Genomic DNA, 25245 nt, shown 5'->3' with positions numbered 1-25245 from the left:
AAATATCGTAATTTTTTAATCAGAGTTGGAATCATTTTTATTCAATTAAATAATTCTTAAAGTAGAGTAGCATTTCCTTAATAAATGTGAAATTACAATGTCCGTACAAAAACTTGTTTTATGACATATATGTATGTGATACTCGTTTTTAAAAGAGAAAAATTATATGTGGAGAGTACATTCATTTAATATTGATGATTTTTTTTTCTAGTAATTTCATATCAAGGATACGTATACTCAATATATCTAGATGTGTATATTTCTAAACAATAATTAAAAGGACTTCCTTGATATGACGTAACTTTATACGCCAAAAGTACCATTAAGTAAAAAAAATAAAATAATAATGAATGTCTTTAAATTTTTCAAAGATTACACAAAAGAAAATCATTAAATGTTCAGATTTTCAAATGCAATAAGCATTACTTGTTTTTTTTTAAATACCTTTTTCTGGAAGTTTTTGAATTTTATAAACATTTGAAATTGATTTTACAATTTCAAACTAGCAACAAAATATTTTTCCAAGGAAGTCTTTGCTTATTTTTATTTTATTTGTCAATATTTGTACCATAGCTTTTTTACTTTTTTTTTTAACATTCCTTGAATTCATTTTAGGGGGTTAATTATCACTAAATTACATATTGCCCGAAGAGAAATTATCAAATAAAAAATTTCGACTTTAACTTACTGAAATAGTTTTGTTCTCAGATTAGACCTAGATTTCAAATTTAAAATATCAGAAAACTTTAAGTTTGCATCAACCAAGTAAGCGTTACAAGGTTAAAATCTATATAAATTCTTATAAAAGGAATTTATGATACAGGGTATACCAAAATAATAATATGCAACATTATTTGAACAACAACTGTCCTTTCAAAGTTATGAAGGATTTGTTGTATAAATAAATACATATTATCAATTTGTCTAAAGTTTCATAAATATTGATGTTTCCAAAATAAATGAGGTTTCAAATATTTGAATTTAACAATTTGTACCATTTAAATCTTTTCATAACATTGAATCTGATTAGACTAGTTTTTAGCACTTTTGAAAAATTATTTGTCGATTAATATGCGTTCAAATTTGCACTATGGTACATTATATTCATCCCACTAATGTCCCTCATACACTTCTCTCAGTATTTCTTCTTTATTAAGCAAACCCTTTTCTATCTCAAAAAGTTGGTCCGCAAAATTAAGAACAGAATAATTTTTGATTACTCGTTTTTCCTTTTGAATCCGTTCTCCCTCATGCAGAATCTCTTTCCTTTCAGCTAAATAACGCAGTATTTCTTCACTTTGATGTTCTAAAAATTATTTTTCTAGTTTTTCATGTTCTTTTTAGGTCTCTAAAAATTTATCAATGAGTTCTTCGCCGACTTTTTTCGTAATAAGTCCATCATATCGTGTGTTTATTTCTTCATATTAGTCCTTGGTTTTAAGTAAATCGATTCTTCTTTTTTTTCCTGTAGAAAATCTGGGAATATTTAGTGACGTAGTTCATTTTCCTTCTGTTAAATCCTAATTCCGGCTCTTTTCTTTCTTTTTTCTTGCGTGAGCTTTATGTTATAATTTATATTTTTGTACGCTAGTGTTTGTTAAATTTTTCTGAAATTATTTCCTTGATATTAATAAAAAAATGACTATGTGCTTTTGAAAGAAAAATAGCATTTTACTTTTTGTAGGAATTAAACAAAATTGTGAATTAAAACTATTATGAATATCACAGAATCCAGATATAGAAATTTAAAATGTTTGTGATTGAATATTGAAAGATTCTAGTACAGTAAATGAGCAAAAAATTACGATAAAAAAAGAGATCTCATTAAAATTCCTTTTGTTCTATTACGCAGTACATATCGTATTTGATACATGAATTTTCTTGAGGTGAGCAGTTTCGCAAAAGTAATTCTCAAAAAATTAATTTATACAAATTATGGTAATAGTTTCTGGAATTGCTAGGAATTATTAGATGTCGATTAACATACAAATTTTGCTTTAAAAAAAAAGATAACAAAAACAAAAATCCTTTGCATTACCCTCTGTTTTTTAAAAGTACACTCTCCCATAGCTACACACTCAGGACTTTGACATTATTTTATCAAAAATAAAGTAATAATGATAACAGCTTCAGAAAAAAATAATCATATGATTTGATGAAAAGAAGGTAAAACCACGTGTTTTTTGACAAATTGAAAGTCTAATCTTAGAGGTATTTAGTATATGGATGTATATCTTTCATTTCTTTTTTTTAAATAAATCATCAGCAAACAAAGCCGATTAGTTATTGTAAGTTACATGTATTCCTCAACTTTAACAAAAAACTAAGAAATCTGGAATTAAAAAAATCGAAATCTTTCCCTTAGACACATTGACTAATACGTTTATAATAGAGCAACTTTTCAGATATGGTTCCCTATTGGTATTGTAAAATTGTGTCTGCAATTCTGCGGAGTGTTTAATCATAGATTCATTTAACAGGAGAGAGTAACTGAATAACTTTTTGGATCCGAAGAGGAGCTATAAAATTATTTGATTTTATGAAATGTAAATGTTCATATGTTTGAAATAATAATATTAAGATAAAACATTAGAAAAAAGAGTAAGTTAGTTATTTTAGGTTAAATGTAATTCTCAATTTAAAAAAAACAACACATTTTGATGTAAAAAAACAACGAAATTCTTAAATTTTGATTAATTATTACCAAAAAATTGACTGTAATTCTAATTTAACAAAAATCACAAAAACTATAATCATGCATGAACCTAATAGACTTTATGGATATTAAAATTATTTTTATTTGATAAAATGTATTTATTGTTGGATCGGTCCTACGACTGATTTTCTAATCAGTGATTCCTCTTTTCCCCTTCTGCCTATCTTTTTCATTAGTTTATTATGTGACTATAAAAACCGATAACACTGGTTCTATGACTTAAAAATTTTATTTGGAACGGATTAATAGGATAGCAGTCCTTTTATTTTGTATAAACCAATTCAACACTAATTGTTGTCTAATTTGTCTTGCTTAACTTTTTTTCTCAGGTACATAAAAAGGGTAGTTAAAATAATTTAACATATAATCTCGTTGACAATTATGTATATTTTTCCAAAAATAAACACGTATATCAGTTTAAAAATGTGAAACGACGTTTTTTTAATGCAATTTTTTTAATGAGTTAAATCTGTGGTAATGAGTTACAAATTGTCTTATGAATCTACATAAAACAACTTCATAGTATTTGGATTCCCAAGACAATGGAATTGTACAAAATGTGTATTTTGACAAAACAATTTTCCGTATTCATCTAAATGTTAAAAAATAAACCATTTGAAAGTGTCTATGCAACATTTGTTGGAATCTCTTCTAGGATTGCATTTCTCATATTTTCCTTCTGATACATTTTATAGCATAATTGTACTCGGCAACGATACACTATTGTCGAATCTAATTTTGAAAGGAGTATTATATAAAAACCAATTCAACGGAGGAAACTTTTAAATCAATTGAGTATTATATGCACATCCAAGTCCTCACTATATAAATTAAAACAATAATAATAAAAAATATATTTACTTATACGCTTAACACACACAAAAAAATTATTATACGAGTATATTTTTTAATTATAATTCAATACAGTATAAATAATAGCTAAACGGATAGATATATAGATTTAAAAGGAGTAAGGTGCATAAGTGGGATATGGTGCAGAAGCATCTTTGTATTGAACATAAATAACGAGTCCACTGTCTCCAACTACGGTGTAGATAACAGTCTTGATGCCACAATCAAGAAGAGCAACCATCGGGAAGAGCCACCTTGTAGGATCCAGAAACGGTTCCATTATCAGATTGTTCATCAGCAAAGATATCTAAACCAGATTAACCATCTTATATGGAGTAATGATAGCTAAAGTTTCCTGATGAAGCTGGAGGAGGGACTGGCTTGTAGTAGAATTGTGGTGCAGCATTTGGTAACTTAAAGCTAAAGCAATGCAAGCCAATACTGTTTTTGTTTACATGTTAAAGACTTTTGCAGTTTTTGTTTAAGTACTTAATTTTTGAGGTGCTAATTTATCTTTTATAAGATTTGAATTCATTATTCATATAATAGGCAGGTACCTACTGTATTTTGGTATTCATCTTACATAACAAGGGCATTCAATATCATTCAATTTTGATAAATGTATTGAGTTATAAGGTATTTTTATGATATATTGATAAAGTAAATAAATATCAATCTATTTATTTTTTAAATAAATATGACGTTATACGTTTTTCTTTATAGATTGTGGGCTCATATTTTTTTAAATCATTTTTAAAAAAAAAACTCAATATAAATTAAATTTGATAATTTTTGTAATTAAAGAATATATGTATGTATATTTCCTTATTCATTTCATAAACCTAAAATTGTGTTTTACAAAAAAAAATATCTGAAAGGATTATGAAATATAATATGAAGATCAAATGCTGTTCAGAAAATTTTGAAGCTAAATATAAGTGTTCTTGAAAATATTCATATGGATACTTAAACTAAAAAAATTAAAAATCAAAATGAAATTAGAAAATAATGTGGATGAAATTATAAAAGTGAATATTTATAGTTGGTGCTTAAATAAATTGAAGCAAAAAAAAGTATTATTACTAATGGGTTTTATTGAATTTGGAAAACATAATTTAAATGTAAGCTCTCTTTGTCAAAAATTTAAAATCTATATTGATGTAAACTTAACATGGATAACTTAGCATATAGATATATTAATAACTTTGAAAATAACGAAACCTATCCAATATCACTGTACTCTTTTGAATCAATTCTTTAATAAAATATTGTATTTAATGTGTTTAGTGTATATATTTTCCATGTATTGAACGTTCTAAATGAAATATTAATATCATTAATAAAGTTGGATTTCACTCTTCAAATGAAATTTAAAAAAAATCACTTGTCTATATTAACATAAGTAAAATATATTGTTTTATATTTCCATTTAGTTTATTTTTAAATAGTGGTCAAAGTTAGTAAAGAAAAGATACCAAGGTATAGCCTAAGAAAATCATGACAGTTCGAAAAAATTTGCGTCTTCCCAAGATTAATCGTAAGTCTTGACTTCCGCCAGAATATCTAGATAACCTCAATGGAAGATTTAATAGCTTTTTGTAAGACTTTTTCACAACTCGTAAGAAACACAGTAAGGTATATCAATTTTTTACATTTTCAATATTCGAGTCATTCATAAGCAACTCATAAATTCTGTTCATTGATATGATGATAAAGAGGGATGGTGATGGTAGATCAACCGGCTGAGCTCCCCTTCCGATTCAAAAAATTATTGAGTTACTCTCTCGTGTTAAATGAATCTTTGATAAAACTCACTGTAGAATTGCTGACACAATTTTACAAAACCAATAGGGAACCATATCTGAAAAGTTTCTCTATTATAACCGTATTAGTCAATGTGTCTAAGGGAAAGATTTTCGATTTTTTTAATTCCATATTTCTTAGTTTTTTTTTAAAGTTGAGGAATACATGTAACTTACAATAACTAATCGACTTTGTTTGCTGATGATTTATTTAAAAAAAGAAATGAAAAATATACATCCATATACTAAATACCTCTAAGATTAGACTTTCAATTTGTCAAAAAACATGTGGTTTTAGCTTCTTTTCATCAAATCATATGATTATTTTTTTCTGAAGCTGTTATCATTATTATTTTATTTTTGATTGGGGGAGTGTACTTTTAAAAAACAGAGGGTAACACAAAGGATTTTTGTTTTTGTTATCTATTATATTTTTTTAAAGAAAAATTTGTATGTTCATCGACATATAATAATTCCAAGCAATTTCAGAAACCATTAATAGTATGTTTATAATTTGTATAAATTAATTTTTTAGAATTATTTTCGTGAAATTACACACCTTAAGAAATCTTTTGTATTTAATATAATATGTGCTGCGTAATAGAATAAAAGGAATTTTGATGAAATCTCTTTTTTTTTATCGTAATTTTTGGGTCATTTATTTTACTAGAATCTTTCAATATTCAATCACGAACATTTTTAATTTTTATATCTGGATTCTGTGATATTTATAGTAGTTTTAATTCACAATTTCGTTTAATTCCTACAAAAAGTAAAATACTTTTTTTTCAAAAGCACACTGCCATTTTTTGATTAATCCCAAGGAAATAATTTCATATAAATTTAACAAACGCAAGGTAAAAAAATAAAAATTATAAAATAATTTTTTTTCCATCAATTTTTATCCACTAGGCAATCAAAACAGATTTGATCACGCATGAAAAAAGAAAGAAAGGAGCCGTATATTAAATAAATTAGGGTAAAACTAAATGAAAATAAACTACTCCACTAAGTATTCCTAGATTTTCTGCAGGAAAAAAAAAAAAGAATCGATTACATTTTACTTAAAAAACCAAGGAGTAAAATAAGAAAAAATACAAGATATGATGGACTTATTGTGGAGAAAGCTGACAGAGAACTCATAGATAAATTTTTAAAGACCCAAAAAGAACATGAAAAACGAGAAAAATAATTTTTAGAACATCAAAGTGAAGAAATAATGCGTTATTTAGCTGTAAATAAAGAGATTCTGCATGAGGGAGAACGGATTCAAAAGTAAAAACGAGTAATCAAAAATTATTCTGTTCTTAATTTTGCGGACCAACTTTTTGAGATAGAAAAGGGTTTGCTTAATAAAGAAGAAATACTGAGAGAAGTGTATGAGGGACATTAGTGGGATGAATATAATGTGCCATAGTGCAAATTTGAACGCATATTAATCAACAAATAATTTTGCAAAAGTGCTAAAAATTAGTCTAATCAGATTCAATCTTATGAGAAGATTTAATTTGTACAATTTGTTAAATTCAAATATTTGAAACCACATTTATTTTGGAAGCATCAATATTTATGAAACTTAGACAAATTATGTCATTATTTAAACATCAAATCATGCATAACTTTGGAAGTATAATTGTGGTTCAAATAATTTTGCATATTATTATTTTTGTCACACCCAGGATCATAAATCCTTTTTTAGGAAGTTATATAGGTTTTAACCCTATAACGCTCACTTGGTTGATACAAATTTAGAGTTTTCCGATATTTTGAATTTAAAATCCTGGCTCCATTCTGAGAACAAAAACTATTTCATTATGTTTAAATCGCAAATTTTGATTTGATAATTTCTGTTCTGGCAGTATGTAATTTAGTAATAATTTACCCCCTAAAATGAATTCAAGGAATATTATAGTATCTTTCAAAAATCTATGGTAGAAATATTAACAAATGAAACAAAAAATATTGCTCTTTTGAAAAAAACGTTTCAGGCATACGAGGAATAAGGAAGTGCATTTTTTATCATTCTGGGACTGGTGGGGTTTTCTTTTGAATGCCCCTTCTCCTTCTAGTCCTTGTAGACGTCGTAGACTGTGTTTGTTGGATATCTGAGTATCTTCTTGAAGTACTTGGGTTGTGTTCCGCGCAGGAAAATTCGATGATGGTGTTCCTCGAGGTCTTCTACATCGAAAAAACTTGTTTTGAAAATAAATTACGCAACTAACTTAAAGATAAGGGTCAACCTTTGATTTTAAAATTGAAATAACCGAGTTAAATACTTTCCTTATGGTTCAGGATGTAATTAAAGATGGTCAAGATTTACCTTGGTATTTCCACAATTACATATTCTGAGATCATTAATTAGTTTGAATCTGAGGGGTCTAGAAAAATATAATTACCTATTCTGAGATCATTAATTAGTTTGAATCTGAGGGGTCTAGAAAAATATAATCTTTTAGTATAAATTGCAGCGATAATTTTATTCAGTGTTTCATCAATGAATAAAGAAAATTTTCCTAAAAGTTAGGTTGATAAAAAATGCTTTATTAAATGTTAAGAGATATGTACTTACCAATAAATATAACTGTAGGAAAACCTGTGGTTGCAGAGGATATTCGTGGTATTTTAATATATGCAATGACAAGATATGGAGATCCCGAGGACAATTGAGGGTGTTTCGGTCTCAACCTCAGATATCATTCATAAAACGTATCAAGATATTTTTGGTCCTTGCAGAAATTACTCAAACTTTTTAGAAAGCAATAAATAAACATGTTTCTTGTTAGTTAAAAGCAAGTTTGCTACTATTCTTATATGTTTGTAATTTTTTGATTTTAGATGGAAATACTATTTGATTAGAGTTATGAATGTTTTATATTTGTTTGATATAATCTGCTGCTTTTTTTTTAGAGTATAATGTTTAATTATAATTTTGTAATTGCACCTGCATTAGAAAATTTTAGATCATTCTTAATTTGATAACTTAATTGCTGTCTAAATAAAGGTTAAAAAAAAAGATTTGTGTTTTTTTTGTTTTTTTTAAATGGTAGGTTAAGTTGTGAAAATATAGTGTTTACCATCACAAAATTATCACGCTTAATATTTTCTAAGTAATTGAAGTATAAGTTTCAAAAATTTATGAGAATAAATGAACTTATTCCAATACGTAATCAACATAAAATGAAAATCATCTTCATTTTTATCATTAATTTTTTTACAATTTGTCATACAATTATATTAGAAAAACACCAAACCACTTTAAGATATCAAAGTATATTGAAAATTAATGATATTGAAAGCACTCATTCGTCAAGAAAAATAAAATAAAACAAAATATACCAGCCCATTTATCATCTACGCCTCCATACAAAATCCTATAAAACATTAAGTAGCAATTAAATAATCAAGCAGTTTTAAATCAGTACTCCTAAAAATGTATAAAAAATCATGATTGGTCTGCTTTGCACTTAGCTTTACGTTAGCTAATGCTGCACCACAATTCTACTATATACAATCCCTCATCCACCAACACCTGCCCCAGTCTATGGGCCATACCCACCCCTTCCACCATCACTTCCTTGTCCCCCACCACCAGCACCCCCATATAGCCCCTATGGACGTCCTTCACCACCACCTCCTCCTCCAGCTCCACCAGCAAACTATGCCTATATTTACTCTGTATTAGACGCTGCATCTGGTGTAGATATATATCTCTGCTAATGAAGAAGCTGACAATGGAGCTCTTGCTGGATCCTTCAAGGTTGCTCATCCCCATGGTCGCATCAAAACTGTTACATACACAGTTGAAGGAGACCGTGGATTTGTTTCTGATGTTCAGTACGAAGATGCTCCTGCTTCTTCAGCTCCATCTCCCACTGCAGCACCAGCACCATATCCCTCTTATGTACCTTACTCTTTTTAATTCCTTACGATTTAGTGGATTAATTAATACGTATTTGATTTTCTCGACTGCTTTTTTATTTAATTAAGAACTTTGCTAGCACGGGTGCCTAGATTTAATATTTTACTTTTATTAGATATAATAACGTATATAAAATATTTATAAAAATATAAAAATGTTAAGAAACAACTTCTTATTTCACCGAATAAGTATATTTATTGAGTGATGTTAATGTTATTTTGAATCAAATATACTCAAAATAATAGATTTTATTAACTCATATTTACAACTTCCAATCCCTTTCATATAGAGATTTCAACACACGAACATAAGGCTATCTTGAATTTCCTTGAATAAATTGAGTAAGAGTAGTAATATTATTAAACGGAAATCAATAGAACTCAAAAAACCTTACAAGCCAGCTTTATTCAAGGGTTATATCTAGAATTTACGTAATAAATCTGCATCCAAAGCTATGAGATTTTACCTTGATCCGGTGTTGTCTGTTAATAGCAAAGAATCTCCAAATAAATCTAAGAAACAATGCTTCAATTTAAAAATGATCTTAATATCAGTTAAATTCAACCATTGTTTATTATGAAAATCATTAGTTATTATCCAGATATTTTTACTTCTGAGTATTTTTTGTATATTCTTTTATTGCATCATGACCCCATGTTTTTTTCCTTCTTCTGTTTTTCTTAAAATCTTCTATTTTTCCATGTGACAATATTCAAATGCATGTTTCACTCCAACAATTAACTGTACTTTATTTTAAGACAATATCGGATTGAGCTTTTATAGCATTTAAAATCTGAGATTTGAAATTCAATTGACATTTTTTTATCCAAACTAGACATCATAACATTTCAAAAGTACATGTAATATCTGAACACCTAAAAAACTGGAAAATAATCAAATGTCAAAGAAAAAGTATTAACATATTATTCGATGAAAATGGTATAAAAAATTGAAGATCAGAAGTCGACTAGCCAAGCAATAACCAAAGAATACCAGGAATTCCTTGAATTCTAAAAATGTTAAACGGTGAACTACATTTAGAATACAAAATTGGAACTTTCTTTTCCTTCCATAAGAGTTACACCCTATAATAAAAAATGTAAACACAGGATGCCAGAGTTATTCACGAATTTTCTGCTGTAGATCGACATAAAACTGAGTACGAAAGAAGCTTGTTACTATTCCAAAAAATGGGAGATTAGAGCTGCTCACAATTAAATATGATGGAAAAAAACTTATATTTGAATTGTTCAAAAGATTGATGAACTGAGTTTGAGTATTTTCTATGTCCATCAAGACAAAGCTTGACTAACACTATTACAAAAGTTTTTTGTAGTGAAAAAAAAAAGTTGTTTGCTGAGGCAATGTAGCAAAAGTATTTCAAAGAATATTAAAATCTGTGATGAAAAATCGAACCAAAGAGTTTCTTTTTGAATTTTATGAAAGGAATAATCAACAAATCAATTCGACTCTACAGACCAATGACAATTTTAAGACAGATAAACAGATAGAGAGATTTAATCCAAGTAACAGCTCCAACGAAATATACTGTTTTGACTCAATAATTTTTAAAATTCATTAAAAATTTTAATACAGAAAACCCACTAACCACTAGAAATATAAAAATATGTTATAAATATCCTAGACAGTTGACTTTGTCTTTTTTTCTTTATTTAATTTGTATTATTGTTATTTGGGATAGTTTTGTGTTCTATAGTGTTGTATTTCATTAAAATAGAGTTATTGTACTTTGGTGCAAAGAGAAAATTAATAAAACAATAACACTTCTTTTTTTGTTTCATATATCCATCCAATTAATATTTATACATTTATTCTTTTAATTCTTATTATTGATTCCAGAATCGATTAAATAGATACATAATTTAATAAATTTAATTATGTGTATTACTTAACTATTTATTGCGTAACCCAAAACGTTTTATTTTTTGAGTTACTATTTTTATTTAATTAATTTGATCCCATAATAAATCAAAACACAATGATAAGTTTTCTTTATTTTTATCCTTAGATTTTCAAACAAACATATTATAACCGTACAACTATACGTTAGTATATTAAAGAATATAAAAAATTTAGGATAGTGAGAGCACTCATTTGTCAAAAAAAATATAATGAAACACAGGACGCGCCAGCCCATCTATCATCTTACATCTCCATTCAAAATCATATAAAACATGAGGTAGCAATTCAATAATCAAGCAGTTTTAAATCAGAATACTTCAACATGCATACAAAATTATTGTTGGCCTGCATTGCACTTAGCTTTGCGTTAGCTAATGCTGCACCACAATTCTACTATAAACCAATCCTCCCTCCAGCACCTGCTCCACCACCCCCTCCTCCACCAGCACCTGCCCCAGTCTATGGACCATACCCACCCCCTCCACCACCACCTGCATATGGCCCCTATGGACCCCCTTCTCCACCACCTCCTCCTCCACCAGCAAGCTATGCCTATGCTTACTCTGTATTAGACGCTGAATCTGGTGTAGATATCTCTGCAGATGAACAAGCTGATAATGGAGCGGTTTCTGGATCCTACAAAGTGGCTCTTCCCGATGGTCGTATCAAGACTGTTACCTACACCGTAGTCGGAGACAGTGGATTCGTTGCTGATGTTCAATACGAAGCTGCTCCTGCTTCTGTAGCTCCAGTTCAAGCTCCTGCTCCTGCACCATATCCAACATATGTACCTTACTCCTTTTAAATCCCTATTGTTTAGCGGGTTCACTAATATATATTTGTTATTCTCAAACGCTTTGTTATTAAATAATAAACTTTGTTAGTACACTCCATACTTTACATGTATTCGTAATAACATCATCAACAAACATTTTATTATGCTATAAAAACGTTAAAAAAATTTTATACAAAAAGAAATTTAACGACTAATTTTATTATATATTAAGCAGTTAGATTGTGTTTGTATCTATTAAGGGTGCCCACACCGTTGCACTTAGGAGACTAAACTTTGAATGGGTGACTCTTTTGAACCTGGTCAGGCTTAGATGTTGGAGCTGATTTTTTTTTTTTTTTTTTTTTTTTTGGGGTGTCATTTAAGGAAGGCTTATTCCACCAAACACGAAAATAGTTTTTGAAGCTCAAGGTGACTATATATAAGGTTGAATTATAAATCAGAAAATGACTGGCGTCTCAAAAAAAAAAACAATTATACGAATAATTACGTTTTTCTAAATGTATTCAAAATCAAAACAGTTATCATTTATAGAGGGTCATTTTTCCTACCAAATTTTTCAAAATATATTTTTGTTTGGGATGCCCAGTTTTTTTGTTTTTCCTCAGAAAAATTTGTTGCTCTAGCGTTTGTGGATCTCAGATGGAAGTACAAAAACAATCCTAGTTGGTTTTTTTTTCTATACAATTTCAATAAATTCTATTTGTTAGTATTTTTTGTAAAAGTTAGTAAAGAAAAATTGAATTTTTTTCGCAAGCCCGTGCAGCACCAGGTAAACGTTTGCAGGATAGTTATCTATATTGAGTGATTCTAGCATTATTTTGAGTAAAATACGATATCCTCACTTTTTCTACTTTAACTCTTTATTATCTAGAGACTTAAACATAGGAACATCAAGCTATCGTAATTAATAAAGTAATGTAATATATAAAAAATTAAACTTTGTTAAGTTTAATATATCGGGAAATGTTATCATATAAAACATATATAAACAAATATTAGAAAAACCAAAATGTTATTTTAAATATAACATTCATTTATATACGAGTTCATTTATAAAAAAAGAAAACGAGTTGTTACATAGATTCATTATAAAAACATAAATATAAGCTAAGACATTACTTCCGTGTAATTTGTATTTAAGGAGTTCATCAAGGATGTTTATATAGATTACCGGTTGAACATCAAGTTTGCTCCATTGTGTCATATTTTGTTTTGGCTTTTCACTTTTTTAGAAGAAATATAACTACATATATAAAATAATTTTGAAAAGGACCAATTTGGCGATTTTTAACAAGTTCTATTCCTTCCAAATATATTTATTATTGAATTACATATTATATACTTAAAAGACATTCATTTCATTGGAAGGTAATAGTGTTATAACGATACTAAAATCATTGTACATGTTATGGTTCTTATATCAAATTTTCGGGTCTTTTCCATACTTTTTCTTCAATTAATATTGGACAAAACACTTTGTAATTTATTGTGTTATTGTAAATGTAAATATTGAAATATTGTAAAAATAAAAAGTTACTTTGGTTTGCTTGTAGACATCATATTCTAAAAAAGATTTCGTATAAAATTTAGGATGTATTACAAAATTAATATTTCAAAAAGTCCAGAACTTTATAAATTTGGATGATTGAAAAAAAGTTTTGAAATATTTAATCTCAAAAAAATTGATTGTCTTTCACTACCTAGAATAAAAAGGGAGAATAAAAAACTGATTCAGCTCAAACTCATATGTTTTATTTTAAAATATTTAAAACTGAATATTGATATGGAGTAAATAGCTCAAAAATGCTTATCAAGTAAATGTGTGTAAAATTCCTATGTTTATCCTTGTTCATTTACAAAAACTAAAACTAACTTTTTGAATTAGTCATTTTTTGTTTCAAATTTATATTTTATGAATGATTTAACACGATATATGTCCTATTTGAATAAACTTGATAAAATGAAAGATGACGCAATTTTGATAATTTAAGTAATATCTTTAAAAAATTTTAGATAAATTTTATGAGTTGACCTAAAAAAGCACTTGTAATAGATATATCAAAGTTGCATTTAAAATTGTTGATAGATAATCTGCAGTCAAAGTTATTAAAATAATGAACTTAGCTTATAAAAGAAAGCATATTTTTACAAAAACACTAATATAAAACGTCGTATTCATTATGCGGATCTAAATTGTGAAGTAAAATTTTGTTTATGTTGTTTTAAGTAGAGTAAATATTATGTTATTTTTCATTATTCCATCATCGACAAAATCCTTTATTAACGACTGTTGTTAAAAAATAGAATAACTCCGATACTAATATAACTGAAATGAATGTCAAGAGAAAACGAAATATTAGATGTCATTAACGTGGGAATCACCATAAAACTGACAAAAGTTTCGACGATCCTTTAGGAAGAGTGGTGCCTGGCTAACATGTCTATCAGGTTTGGTATGTAAGCATTAAGATCGGACGATGAACCATCACGAAGCCTATATCAATAATGAGAAGCCTTGGATATACGTTGATTATGGTAAAAATGAATTCAGCAAGGTCAGATAGGTATATACAAAAAGATTCAAAGTTGATAAAAGAAGAACTTTGAGGAGTTTTACGTCTTCTTAATGTTTCCCCCACATTCCTTAATATTAACCTATTATTAAATAACCCTATATAAAAGTGAACATTAATTATTTGTTTGCTTGTCAGTAGATTTTTGTAATTTAACTGTTCAAAAGTCAAGAGTAATTTCTATCAATAATTTTTTTAAGCCATTTCATCAATTACTCTTCCTAAAGTATAGATTTATACATATAGCAAGTATGTAGAAATATTAGTTATTAAAAAACTGTGAGAAAAAAACAACAAATACACAATTGATTTAAATTTAAATTGGTATATTTACTAGATTGTAGTTGCAAATTGAGTATAAAAAACGAATAGTAAGTAGGAAAACTTCGTAATACACATTTCTTTTATTTTATATTTTGTTAAATACAACATAAATTAAAAAATGCAATTTAGTATCATTAAAGAAAAATATTGAGAGCACTCTTTGTTTAAAAATAAGAAAAAGAAGAATAACGCTAACGCATGAAATAACTATAATAAAATATTTAAACTAGCGCTTGCCCATTTTCTACATATGAATTCAAATCATATAAAAAGTGAAGTAGCAATTGAATAATCAAGCAGTTTTAAATCAGAAGACTTCAACATGCATACAAAATTATTATTGGCCTGCATTGCACTTAGCTTTGCGTTAGCTAATGCTGCACCACAATTCTACTATAAACCAATCCTCCCTCCTGCACCTGCTCCACCACCCCCTCCTCCACCAGCACCAGCCCCAGTCTATGGACCATACCCACCCCTCCACCACCACCTCCTCCTCCCCCACCACCAGCACCTGCATATAGCCCCTATGGACCCCCTTCTCCACCACCTCCTCCTCCAGCTCCACCAGCAAACTATGCCTATGTTTACTCTGTATTAGACGCTGAATCTGGTGTAGATATCTCTGCAGATGAACAAGCTGATAATGGCGCCGTTTCTGGATCCTACAAGGTGACTCTTCCCGATGGTCGCATCAAGACTGTTACCTACACCGTAGTCGGAGACAGTGGATTCGTTGCTGATGTTCAATACGAAGCTGCTCCTGTTTCTGTAGCTCCAGTTCAAGCTCCTGCACCCTATCCAACATATGTACCTTACTCCTTATAAAATCCCTTTTGTTTAGTGGTTCACTAATATATATATTTGTTATTCTCAAACGCTTTGTTATTAAATAATAACCGTTGTTAGTACACTTCATACTTTACATGTATTCGTAATAACATCATGAACAAACATTTTACTATAATATAAAAATGTTAAAACAAATTTTTATACAAAAATAAATTTAACGACTAATTTAATTATATATAAAGCAGTTAGATTGTGTCTGTGTGTATGTATCTATTATGGGTGCCCACACCGTTGCACTTAGGAGACTGAAACTTTGAATGGGTGCCTCTTTTGAGCCGGTGCCGATTTTTGGGGGTGTCATTTAAGGAAGGCTTATTCCATACTTAAAACACCAAAATAGTTTTTGAAGCTCAAGGAGACTAGATAGGAGGTCGAGTTATAAATCAAAAAACGTCTGGCGTCTCAAAAAAAAAAAAATTATACGAATAATGACGTTTTCTAAATGTATTCAAAATCAAAAAAACGTCTGGCGTCTCAAAAAAAAAAATTATACGAATAATGACGTTTTCTAAATGTATTCAAAATCAAAAAAGTTATCATTTATGGGGGTTATTTTTCCCACCACATTATTCAATATATATTTTTTTGTTCGGGATGCCCAGTATTTTGTATTTCCTCAGAAAAATTTGATGCTCCAGCGTCTCTGTATCTCAGATTAAAGTACGAAAAAAATCCTGGTAGGTTTTTTTTTTTTTCTATACAAATTTCAATCATTTATATTTGTTAGTTTTGTTTTGAAAAATTAGGGAAAAAAATTGTATTTCTTTTTGCAAACCCGAGCAAACCGGGAAAACATTTGCAGGAAAATTATTTATATTAAGTGATGTTAACATTATTTTGAGCAAAATACGATATCGTACTTTAACATTTTTCTTAACTAAAGACTTAAACATACGAACATCAACCTATCGTAAATTAAAAAAGTAATGCAATTTTTACAACATTAAATTTCATTAAGTTTAATATATCGGTATATGTTATCAGATAATATATACATATAACAGTTTTAAATATAAGCAAGAGGGTAGAATATAGTTGGAAAAAAGTTTGTAAACCTGAATTTTTTATATTTTTATTAATATAATACTGTTATTTGAGCTATAAGTTAATAAACTGGATCCTTGAATTATTTTTAATTATCCTAAATAATTATACCCTTTAATTGTTTAAAAACAGATTTAAATACGTATAAAGGTTATGTGTATCCTAATTCTTCTTCATTTATTGTGGCAAAATGCGATCCACATTCAAATGCTTATATGCAACCCATCTTAAATTGTGGAATGAAGTGTTTATAGACATTAATTACATCATGGAGTTATAGACTTCCAATCCAGTTAATTTTTTGAAGACTGGAGACAATATTTTGACATTATTTCAATTTTTTAACAGGACTTCAAGAATATTATTTTATGTGTTTAACTTTTATACAGAAAAAACTAAGAAATATATTCACTTTAAGTACTTAACAACTCGTGTTTTTTTTTGGTAATTTCTTTTGATATATTTTAAATAATTGATATTGAAATTTGAAACAGCATTAGTATTCAAATCAACAAATAAAGAATTATAAATACAAAATGAGTTATAAAGAAATATAAAGGTTCGAACTGGAAACATGAACAATAAATAAAGACTTGGGCGCGTGAGAAAATACGTGGGACTTAAAAAATGGTTATTGACTTGACTTAGATTTGCAATTTGTCCTTCTACTTCTGATACATAACACAGTAAATCCGTCAAAAAAACTGTGATAATAATTTTTTGCACACATTTTTTGAAAAATAATTGAAAGCCTTTGATATTTTTGGAATTTTTTAAAATAATATAATAAAATTTGTATATTTATGTAAATATACTTATGAAATAAATATGAAATATTGAAAGGAAAGAATATTACATTCTGTCCCAATCTATTTTTTGAAGAAAGCCCTTGTAAAATATTAACAAACAGTGTAATATAGAATACTATAAGGAAATTTGAATAAATATAAAATGCTTGATTTATAACAAAATATGAATTATATTAGTAGAAATAAATTCTTGGATTAATAATACAACCATTTATATCTAAGTTCAAAAACACTTTTTCTAAATTAAAAAAAATAATTATTATAGTATAAAGATATTAAATATGAAATGACCTCTTTGCTTTAGAGGGATACCAATTGTAAGTATATATAACCTTATACCGAGTGGGTACCCAAAACTTGTGGTAGCATGACTAAATAACGAGAAAACGTGATTTTTATGGAATCAAGATATGAAAACTCTAAGCCTATTAGTGATGTCTAAATAATATATATAGTTTCTTTTTATTCAATATGTTCTCCGACTGAAAAACTGTCAGTTCTTGACTATGAAGGCTGTACTACACTGTCTTGATGGTACGATTCAAAATTTAGTTGAGAGGTGTGGCAGACATTATTTTCTAAGACGTTCTAAGCTACACAGTCCAGGAGGTTGAGGTCAGTGCTATCATTGGGCCTCATAGAGACAGGCCAAAAGTCAACCATGTTGTTGTAGAAAAAGTTTTGGTTCTTCTTGGCTGTTTGGGGCTGTCATGGAGTTAATGATACTATAAGCAGTCAAAATGGAGATCTCAGATATCTCTGCAGCCTTATTGGCACTGGCAGCGGCGTGGAGGAGATCCCATACGTGTTGCCTTTTTGATGTTTCTTGGATATTTCGACACTTAAAGATATTAGATAAAAGCAAAACTTGTTTTATTTTTGTTTCAACTGTCGTTTAATTGTGTAGTTAAGCCTTGTAATAAAAATGACAGGGATAAAATTGTAATTAAATTTTAGATTCCCCTCTCAGTAACTGCTTAAATATGAATTCATTAGTGTCATTTCAATTTTGAATTGTCTCTTTTTTTTTGGTTTATCCTTTTTATTTCTATATATCACATACACAGATCAAATAAAATACTAAGGTAAATACGTCTTTTATGATACTAAATCCTTATAACAGAAATTTGAAAATAAATTTATATAATTTATTGATATGATTATTTTCACTTTAATGCATTACAATAACTTTTTGTCAATATATCTACATACCTATTGAGTAAAATAAAAATATGAAATGTAAATTTTATCAACATAAAAAAGTTGAAATTTCTATTTTGAATATATTTTCAATATAATGTTAACAATATCATAAATTATTGTTATTTTTATATATAATTAAATTATTATAACTTTTCTTGAATTTTCCCACACTAAAAAATTGTACATTATAGCTTTGTTGGAAACATTCTGAAAGTGCCAGAAAAGACATAACCAGCAATTATTCCTGTTATCGAAAAATATGAAAATTTTGTCTTGAATGTAAAGATTGTAATACTTCAAAGGAAAGCTGTTTGAACATACTAAAACCAATTGTCTAGCCCTTAAGAAAACAAGGTACGTAAGAAATAATGGTTACATCAGTAGCTATAATTTAATATTAGTCCAAGTATGAACTTTGCTGAATACTCTGTAAACGATTATGTTGTTAAATAAAACGTCACAGATAAAATAACGACGAAGGAACAAAAGATAATAGTGGAATGACGAAAAATCATCAAGAAAGAGGGTTTCTTGATGGAAAGATTGGAAAATCATTATTTGTAAAATATCCATTTTGCAACAAAAGCTTAAGAGATTTGTATAAACAAGCTTGGACAAAACCCAGAAGATAAAAGCAACATTCAACCGTGAAAACGCTGTTATCTGGAAATTATATGTACTTTACCCATTATAATATTTTAAAAAAATATTGACACAAAAAAAGCACATTCTACACCAAGCCATTTGTTTTGATTTATTCATAAATAAAGAAGAGGTGGCCAATCGTATTTTTTAATATTGTTTTTAGGTTTAGTTCCTTAGCCATTTCTTTCAGGTCCGGTCTTTCCATTCTTTTCGTGACGATAAGAGACGACACTCCATTGTTCTCACAGATTATTGCAAACCTTATTTAACTATATGAGAGTGTTTCCACTTCTATGAAGCAGGGTATTGAAGACTCGAAGTTACTGGTTTTAGAACGGTAGCTTGAGACTAATCTTTTGGTTCTAATCAATGACAAGAAATTGCCTAGCTCTGTATCTACACGAGCTAAATATTGTTCCAACAGAAGTTAGTCCTCCTTCCCATAAAAGTTTCAGGTGTTTTTAAGTGCTTAGTTTTTTGATAGTTTTCTATTTTATAAAATTTTAAAGTAATGTCAGCAAATGTGAGTACATTATCTGAATGTACAAAGTATATTACTATAACACTTCCTACCCTTACTTCTTAATATGTTATCTATATATGTGTCATAAGTAAGGGTGATAATTTTGGTAAGAATAGAAAAGCGTGCGAGGAGAAAAGAAGAATTACTTATGGCATCATTGATTAAATAATATACATGTTCTTCTATCAATCATGAACGTTATCATTCCCGCCTTTATTATTCAATATTAATATAATATGAGATGGTGATAGTCGATAGAGAACTGAATAAAATCCCCAAAATGACGTCGCCTTCTGTCTGGATTTATGAAAATGGAGGCCCAGGAATTTGGAAAATACTTACCGGATGAGAAACAGATGGTTTGTCGGATTTGTCGATATAAATGTGCCTTTAGTCCCCTGTCTAGAATTACACGCCACTCATTATACTCATCTCATATCAAGAGAATGGATATTCATCTAAAAAATCAAGTTAATAATCAATACATCAAGTCAGACATTAACTCTGATCTCACAAAGATGCTTATTGCATGTAATATAACCTTATCCATTGCATATCATCTACGTTCAAAAAATTTATGGAGAAATACAAGGGTAAACATATCCCTTCCCGAGGAACCATCATTAAATTAATGGAGGATGTTGGTACTGATGTCATATATAGAAATACATATAAAAATGTTTTGAGTCATCCACACCAAATGATGATCAAGTTATCAGTAAAAAGTATTTACGAATATCGAAATGGAACTCTGAATTTTCTACTATCTCACAGTAAGTATTCAATTTTTTTTTAAATCTAACCATAAAATATGATTCTATTTTAGCTAAACATATCAACAATTATGATACACAACTCAGTAAAGGGCAAAAACAACTGCTTAAATGGTCACAACAACGGGGGTAGTAGCCTTGGATGGTTTGCAACTAGTTTGTCTGAGACTACTTACTTCGCTTTAAGACTTGGGTATGATAATTAGGTTTTTCGAATATTACATAGTCAATAAATATTACTTTTTTATCACTAAAGGCTTAGCTATGGTTGATGGGCTCCAAGAAATGGTGTTCAGAAAACTCATAAAAGGCAAAAACAACTGTTTAAATGGTCACAACAACGAGGGTAGTTACATTGGGTGTTGCATTATAATTAACAATTGTGTATATCCATCATGATAATAGTATGTTGTTATATAAGCATACCTATATAACGGGGAAAAATCTTTTTTGATGCTCTTAATAGGGAGTAATATCGCCGGACATTACTACATAATTAGATTTGCTCTAAATCTTTACGATGAATTTATTTATAAAAATTTTTTATTAGTATATTTATTGTCTAATTTTATGATTTTGACATTTACTTTATTATTAATAATTAGTTAGATCTCATCGGTAGAGATATATCTATCCTGTGCACAATTGTATATAGCAACTTCCACATGAAGAAGAGGGGTGATTATCTTTTTGATTAAACTCCACGTCTCGCTTGTGTATTGCAACCTAAAGTTATGACATATTTAACTGAATTCCGATGTTAAAACAAGAAAAAATTATCTGGATCAATCTATTATTTCAATATTCTGTATTTATAATTTATTATTATTAATAGTTATATGATTTTAATTGTTTAATTTTGTATATTTAACTTAAATGTTTAATGGTTTATTTTTAGTATGTAGATTATATTTAATTAAAGCCTTCTTTTTTAAACTTTGAGCTTCAAATATATTTCAAATACTCTACTTTGTCGTTTCATTAGCTATTATTCAGAGAATAAGGTTCATAATGAATTACAATTTCATGGGGTGTGACGTTTTCAAATCTACTGTAACGGATAAAAAACGTCGAAGTCAATTATACGTAGTATATCTTCATTAAACATTTTGCTAATAAATACATTCGTTATACCCTCAAAAATCATAATAAAGCAGGCAGATGATAATCACATCAGTATTTTATCAATGATACCATATGTCTTTTTTCCCCCTCCTCCTTGCACGCGTTTTTCTCTACAATATTATCAACTATAGTCATAAGCACTGATCAAAAGTAATTTAGACTATGATTTGCATATTTTTTTCTAATTTAGGATTCAGCAATATAGAAATATGGAAAAAACTATTCTGGGGCCATTTTAATTCATCTTAATCACAAATTAATAATAAATTATATACATGACTGCGTTTTAATAATCAATTTTTGCAACATATAAAATACATTATTTTTAGTCTCTGGACCAAATAAAAATGACTCCTCGGCTTACAATAATATTGAAAAAAATGAAAGAAGTGAGTTCTTTAATATGTTTTTGGTTATCTTACTTATTTTTAGAATTTTTACATTTTCAATAGCAGCAAAAGAACATTTGAAGAGAACAAAATTAGTATTATTAATGTCCCACTTTTTTTAAATTGTTTCTCAAAAGATTATGCTCTGCGCAAGTTCCATTCATCAATCTTAAGAAACTTAAATATATGTTTTGTTCCAGAATATTTTAATTGGGAGCAACCTCAACCCCCATATTTTGTAAAATGGATAACTCGCTCCCATATGATCATTTTTTGAATGAAACTGCGGTAGAAAATTTGTGCACAACTCTTCAATCCTGTTTGTACATCTCTCAAAATAAGGTGTTATTCATATACGATATATTACTTTAGGAAGGATAAGAGAGTTCCAAACATTTATTCTTCGGGGAAGTTCCTTCTAAAAAGATATGAATCCCTAGCAGAAGTTTTCTCAGTTAGTTGATCCATTGCTAATATGATTAGGCTGGAAGAGAAGGGATATCCTTGGTAACAACCTTATCTAATTTCAAAACTATTTATATCATTTCAGTAATTTGTATAGATGTTGCACAAACAAGGGGAACCATCCTCGTGTAGTTATTGCCAAACCCCTAACTAATTAAGCATTCAAATATGAAATTATGAAAAATACTGTAGAAAGTATTTTTTAAATCAATGTGGACATCAATGCTTAGTTATACTCGCTTTCTTTTATGCATTTTCCTCCAACATAACCTTTTTGAGCATGGTGAAGGTTTTTTTAAGGGCTTTGCTAATTATTTTGCTAAGAACACCACTGTATATTTTATAAGAGAAGGTTAGAATTATGAGGGGACTTAGGTTTTGGACATATCTTGGATCTCTACCAAAGAAATTATCATTGGCTGTAATAACTTGCAAAAGCTTGCGGTATTGCAATCGAAGCCAATTGTTTGAAATATTTTTCATATAGATAATTTACCAAATAACATTTTAACATTGGTCATAAATACCGCTTAATATTTTACATTTTTTGTATTCAAAGAATTCCTATTATTATTTGGTAATTACAAGGGTATTAGACTTATGATTTTCTGAAAAATATGTCAATATATGTCTTTGACATTTGATTATTTTCCAGTTTTTTATGCGTTCATATGGTACATGCACTTTTGCACTGTTATTCAGTCCAGTTCGGATAAAACATCCTCTACTGGACGAATGGACTAAATCACATAACTTTTCGCTCAGAGTGGGACTTTATTCACTTTTGTTCAGATCCTATGATTCCAGGGACTTCATCCTCCTTTTTTTATTTTTTTAACAAATAGCTTTTTTTTATTCTCTCGTAGTGCAGTCCAAGATGAATTTGAGGGTTTAAGACGTCGTTCGAACTATTATGTATTGTAGTTTTGTGAATACATTTATTGATGATTTCCTGAACCCTTACATCTGTTTGGTGGTTTTTTAATAGAGACACATCCAGCTCCCATGCTTTCATGCATGTTACCAAACAGATTAACAAAATTATTTTAAATGAATAAAAGTCCAATGTAAAAAATGAAATAACAGAATAAAGTTTATGTAAAATGAGTAATATAAATAACAAACTCTATGTTGAATTGACAATATATAAATTATTAAGAAGAAATGCCTGATTTCATATTAATGTAAATTTATTGATTGTATATTACAACCCGTTTTCGAACTGCATTTTTAATGAACTCGTATAGAAGTTATTGTAATGGAAGATTGCATTACTTAATTTTTACGATAGTTTTATGTTCTTTCATTGAAATTTCAATATTAAAAGGATTGGAAGTTGTAAATATGAGTTGATAAAATCTATTATTTTGAGTATATTTGATTCAAAATACTTTTAGTATCACTTGATAAATATACTTATCGAGTAAAATAAGTGGTTGTTTCTTTTTGAATTATAATTTATTTAACATTTTTTATATTTTAATAAAATATTTTGTTTTATGTTATTATATTTAATATAAGTAAAATATTAAATTTTACACCCATGCTAACAAAATTCATAATTTAATAACAAAGCATTCGAGAATAACATATAAATATTAATTAACCCACTAAATAATATGGATTTAAAAGGAGTAAGGTACATAAGTCGGATATGGTGCGGGTACTGGAGCTAAAGAAGCAGGAGCAGCTTCGTACTGAACATCAGCAACAAATCCACTATCTCCTTCAACGGTGTATGTAACAGTTTTGATGCGACCATCGGGAAGAGCAACCTTGTAGGATCCAGAAACGGCACCATTATCAGCTTGTTCATCTGCAGATATATCTACACCAGATTCAGCGTCTAATACGGAGTAAGCATAAGCATAGTTTGCTGGTGGAGGTGGAGGAGGAGTTGGTGGTGAAGGGGGTCCATAGGGGCCATATGCAGGTGCTGGTGGTGGGGGAGGAGGAGGTGGTGGTGGAGGGGGTGGGTATGGTCCATAGACTTGGGCAGGTGCTGGCGCAGGAGGGGGTGCTGGAGCAGTTGCTGGAGGAGGGATTGGATTATAGTATAATTGTGGTGCAGCATTAGCTAAAGCAAAGCTAATAGCAATGCAGGCCAATAATGATTTTGTATACATGTTTAGGACTTCTGATTTAAAACTGCTTGATTATTTATTTGCTACCTCATGTTTTATAGGATCTTGTATGGAGGCGTAGATGATAAATGGGCTGGCGTATTTTATTTTATTTATTTTTCTTGACGAATGAGTGCTCTCAATATCATTAATTTTCATCATACTTGGATATATTAAAGTGGGTTTGTCCTTTTCTAATATAGGATATGACAAATTCTAAAAAATTTAATCATAATAATGAGTGTTCATTTAATTTTGAATCTGTATGGGAATAAACTCATTTAATCTTATAAAAATATTAAAACTTATACTATAATCAGTTAAACAAAAAAATTATTTGGATAATTTTTAATATATTTTCACGACTTAATCTACAACTGTTTTAAATA

At 28.6% G+C, this 25245-nt stretch overlaps 2 protein-coding genes and 1 long non-coding RNA gene across 3 annotated transcripts; 2 read left to right on the top strand and 1 right to left on the bottom strand.

The window, feature by feature from the left end:
- The first annotated feature begins 11519 nt into the window (after positions 1–11519).
- Positions 11520–15925, top strand: LOC121129712 (uncharacterized). Its single transcript, XM_071893448.1, has 2 exons — positions 11520–11703; positions 15396–15925. The coding sequence occupies exons 1-2, from the start codon at positions 11535–11537 to the stop codon at positions 15731–15733; spliced, it is 507 nt and encodes a 168-aa protein (XP_071749549.1). The 5' UTR covers positions 11520–11534; the 3' UTR covers positions 15734–15925.
- Positions 15926–20068: 4143 nt separating this feature from the next.
- LOC139907171 (uncharacterized) lies at positions 20069–21642 on the top strand. The gene is made up of 3 exons (XR_011783600.1): positions 20069–20754; positions 20808–20947; positions 21011–21642. It is a non-coding gene; the product is annotated as an uncharacterized lncRNA (long non-coding RNA).
- Positions 21643–24190: 2548 nt separating this feature from the next.
- On the bottom strand, positions 24191–24906 carry LOC121129462 (uncharacterized). Its single transcript, XM_040725188.2, has one exon. It carries the CDS (start codon positions 24857–24859, stop codon positions 24359–24361), a length of 501 nt encoding a protein of 166 aa, XP_040581122.1. The 5' UTR covers positions 24860–24906; the 3' UTR covers positions 24191–24358.
- Between the last annotated feature and the right edge of the window lie 339 nt (positions 24907–25245).

The sequence above is a fragment of the Lepeophtheirus salmonis genome, chromosome 14 (assembly GCF_016086655.4).
Source record: "Lepeophtheirus salmonis chromosome 14, UVic_Lsal_1.4, whole genome shotgun sequence".
Classification (NCBI taxonomy): domain Eukaryota; kingdom Metazoa; phylum Arthropoda; class Copepoda; order Siphonostomatoida; family Caligidae; genus Lepeophtheirus; species Lepeophtheirus salmonis.
This window is presented reverse-complemented; position numbering and strand designations above follow the sequence as displayed.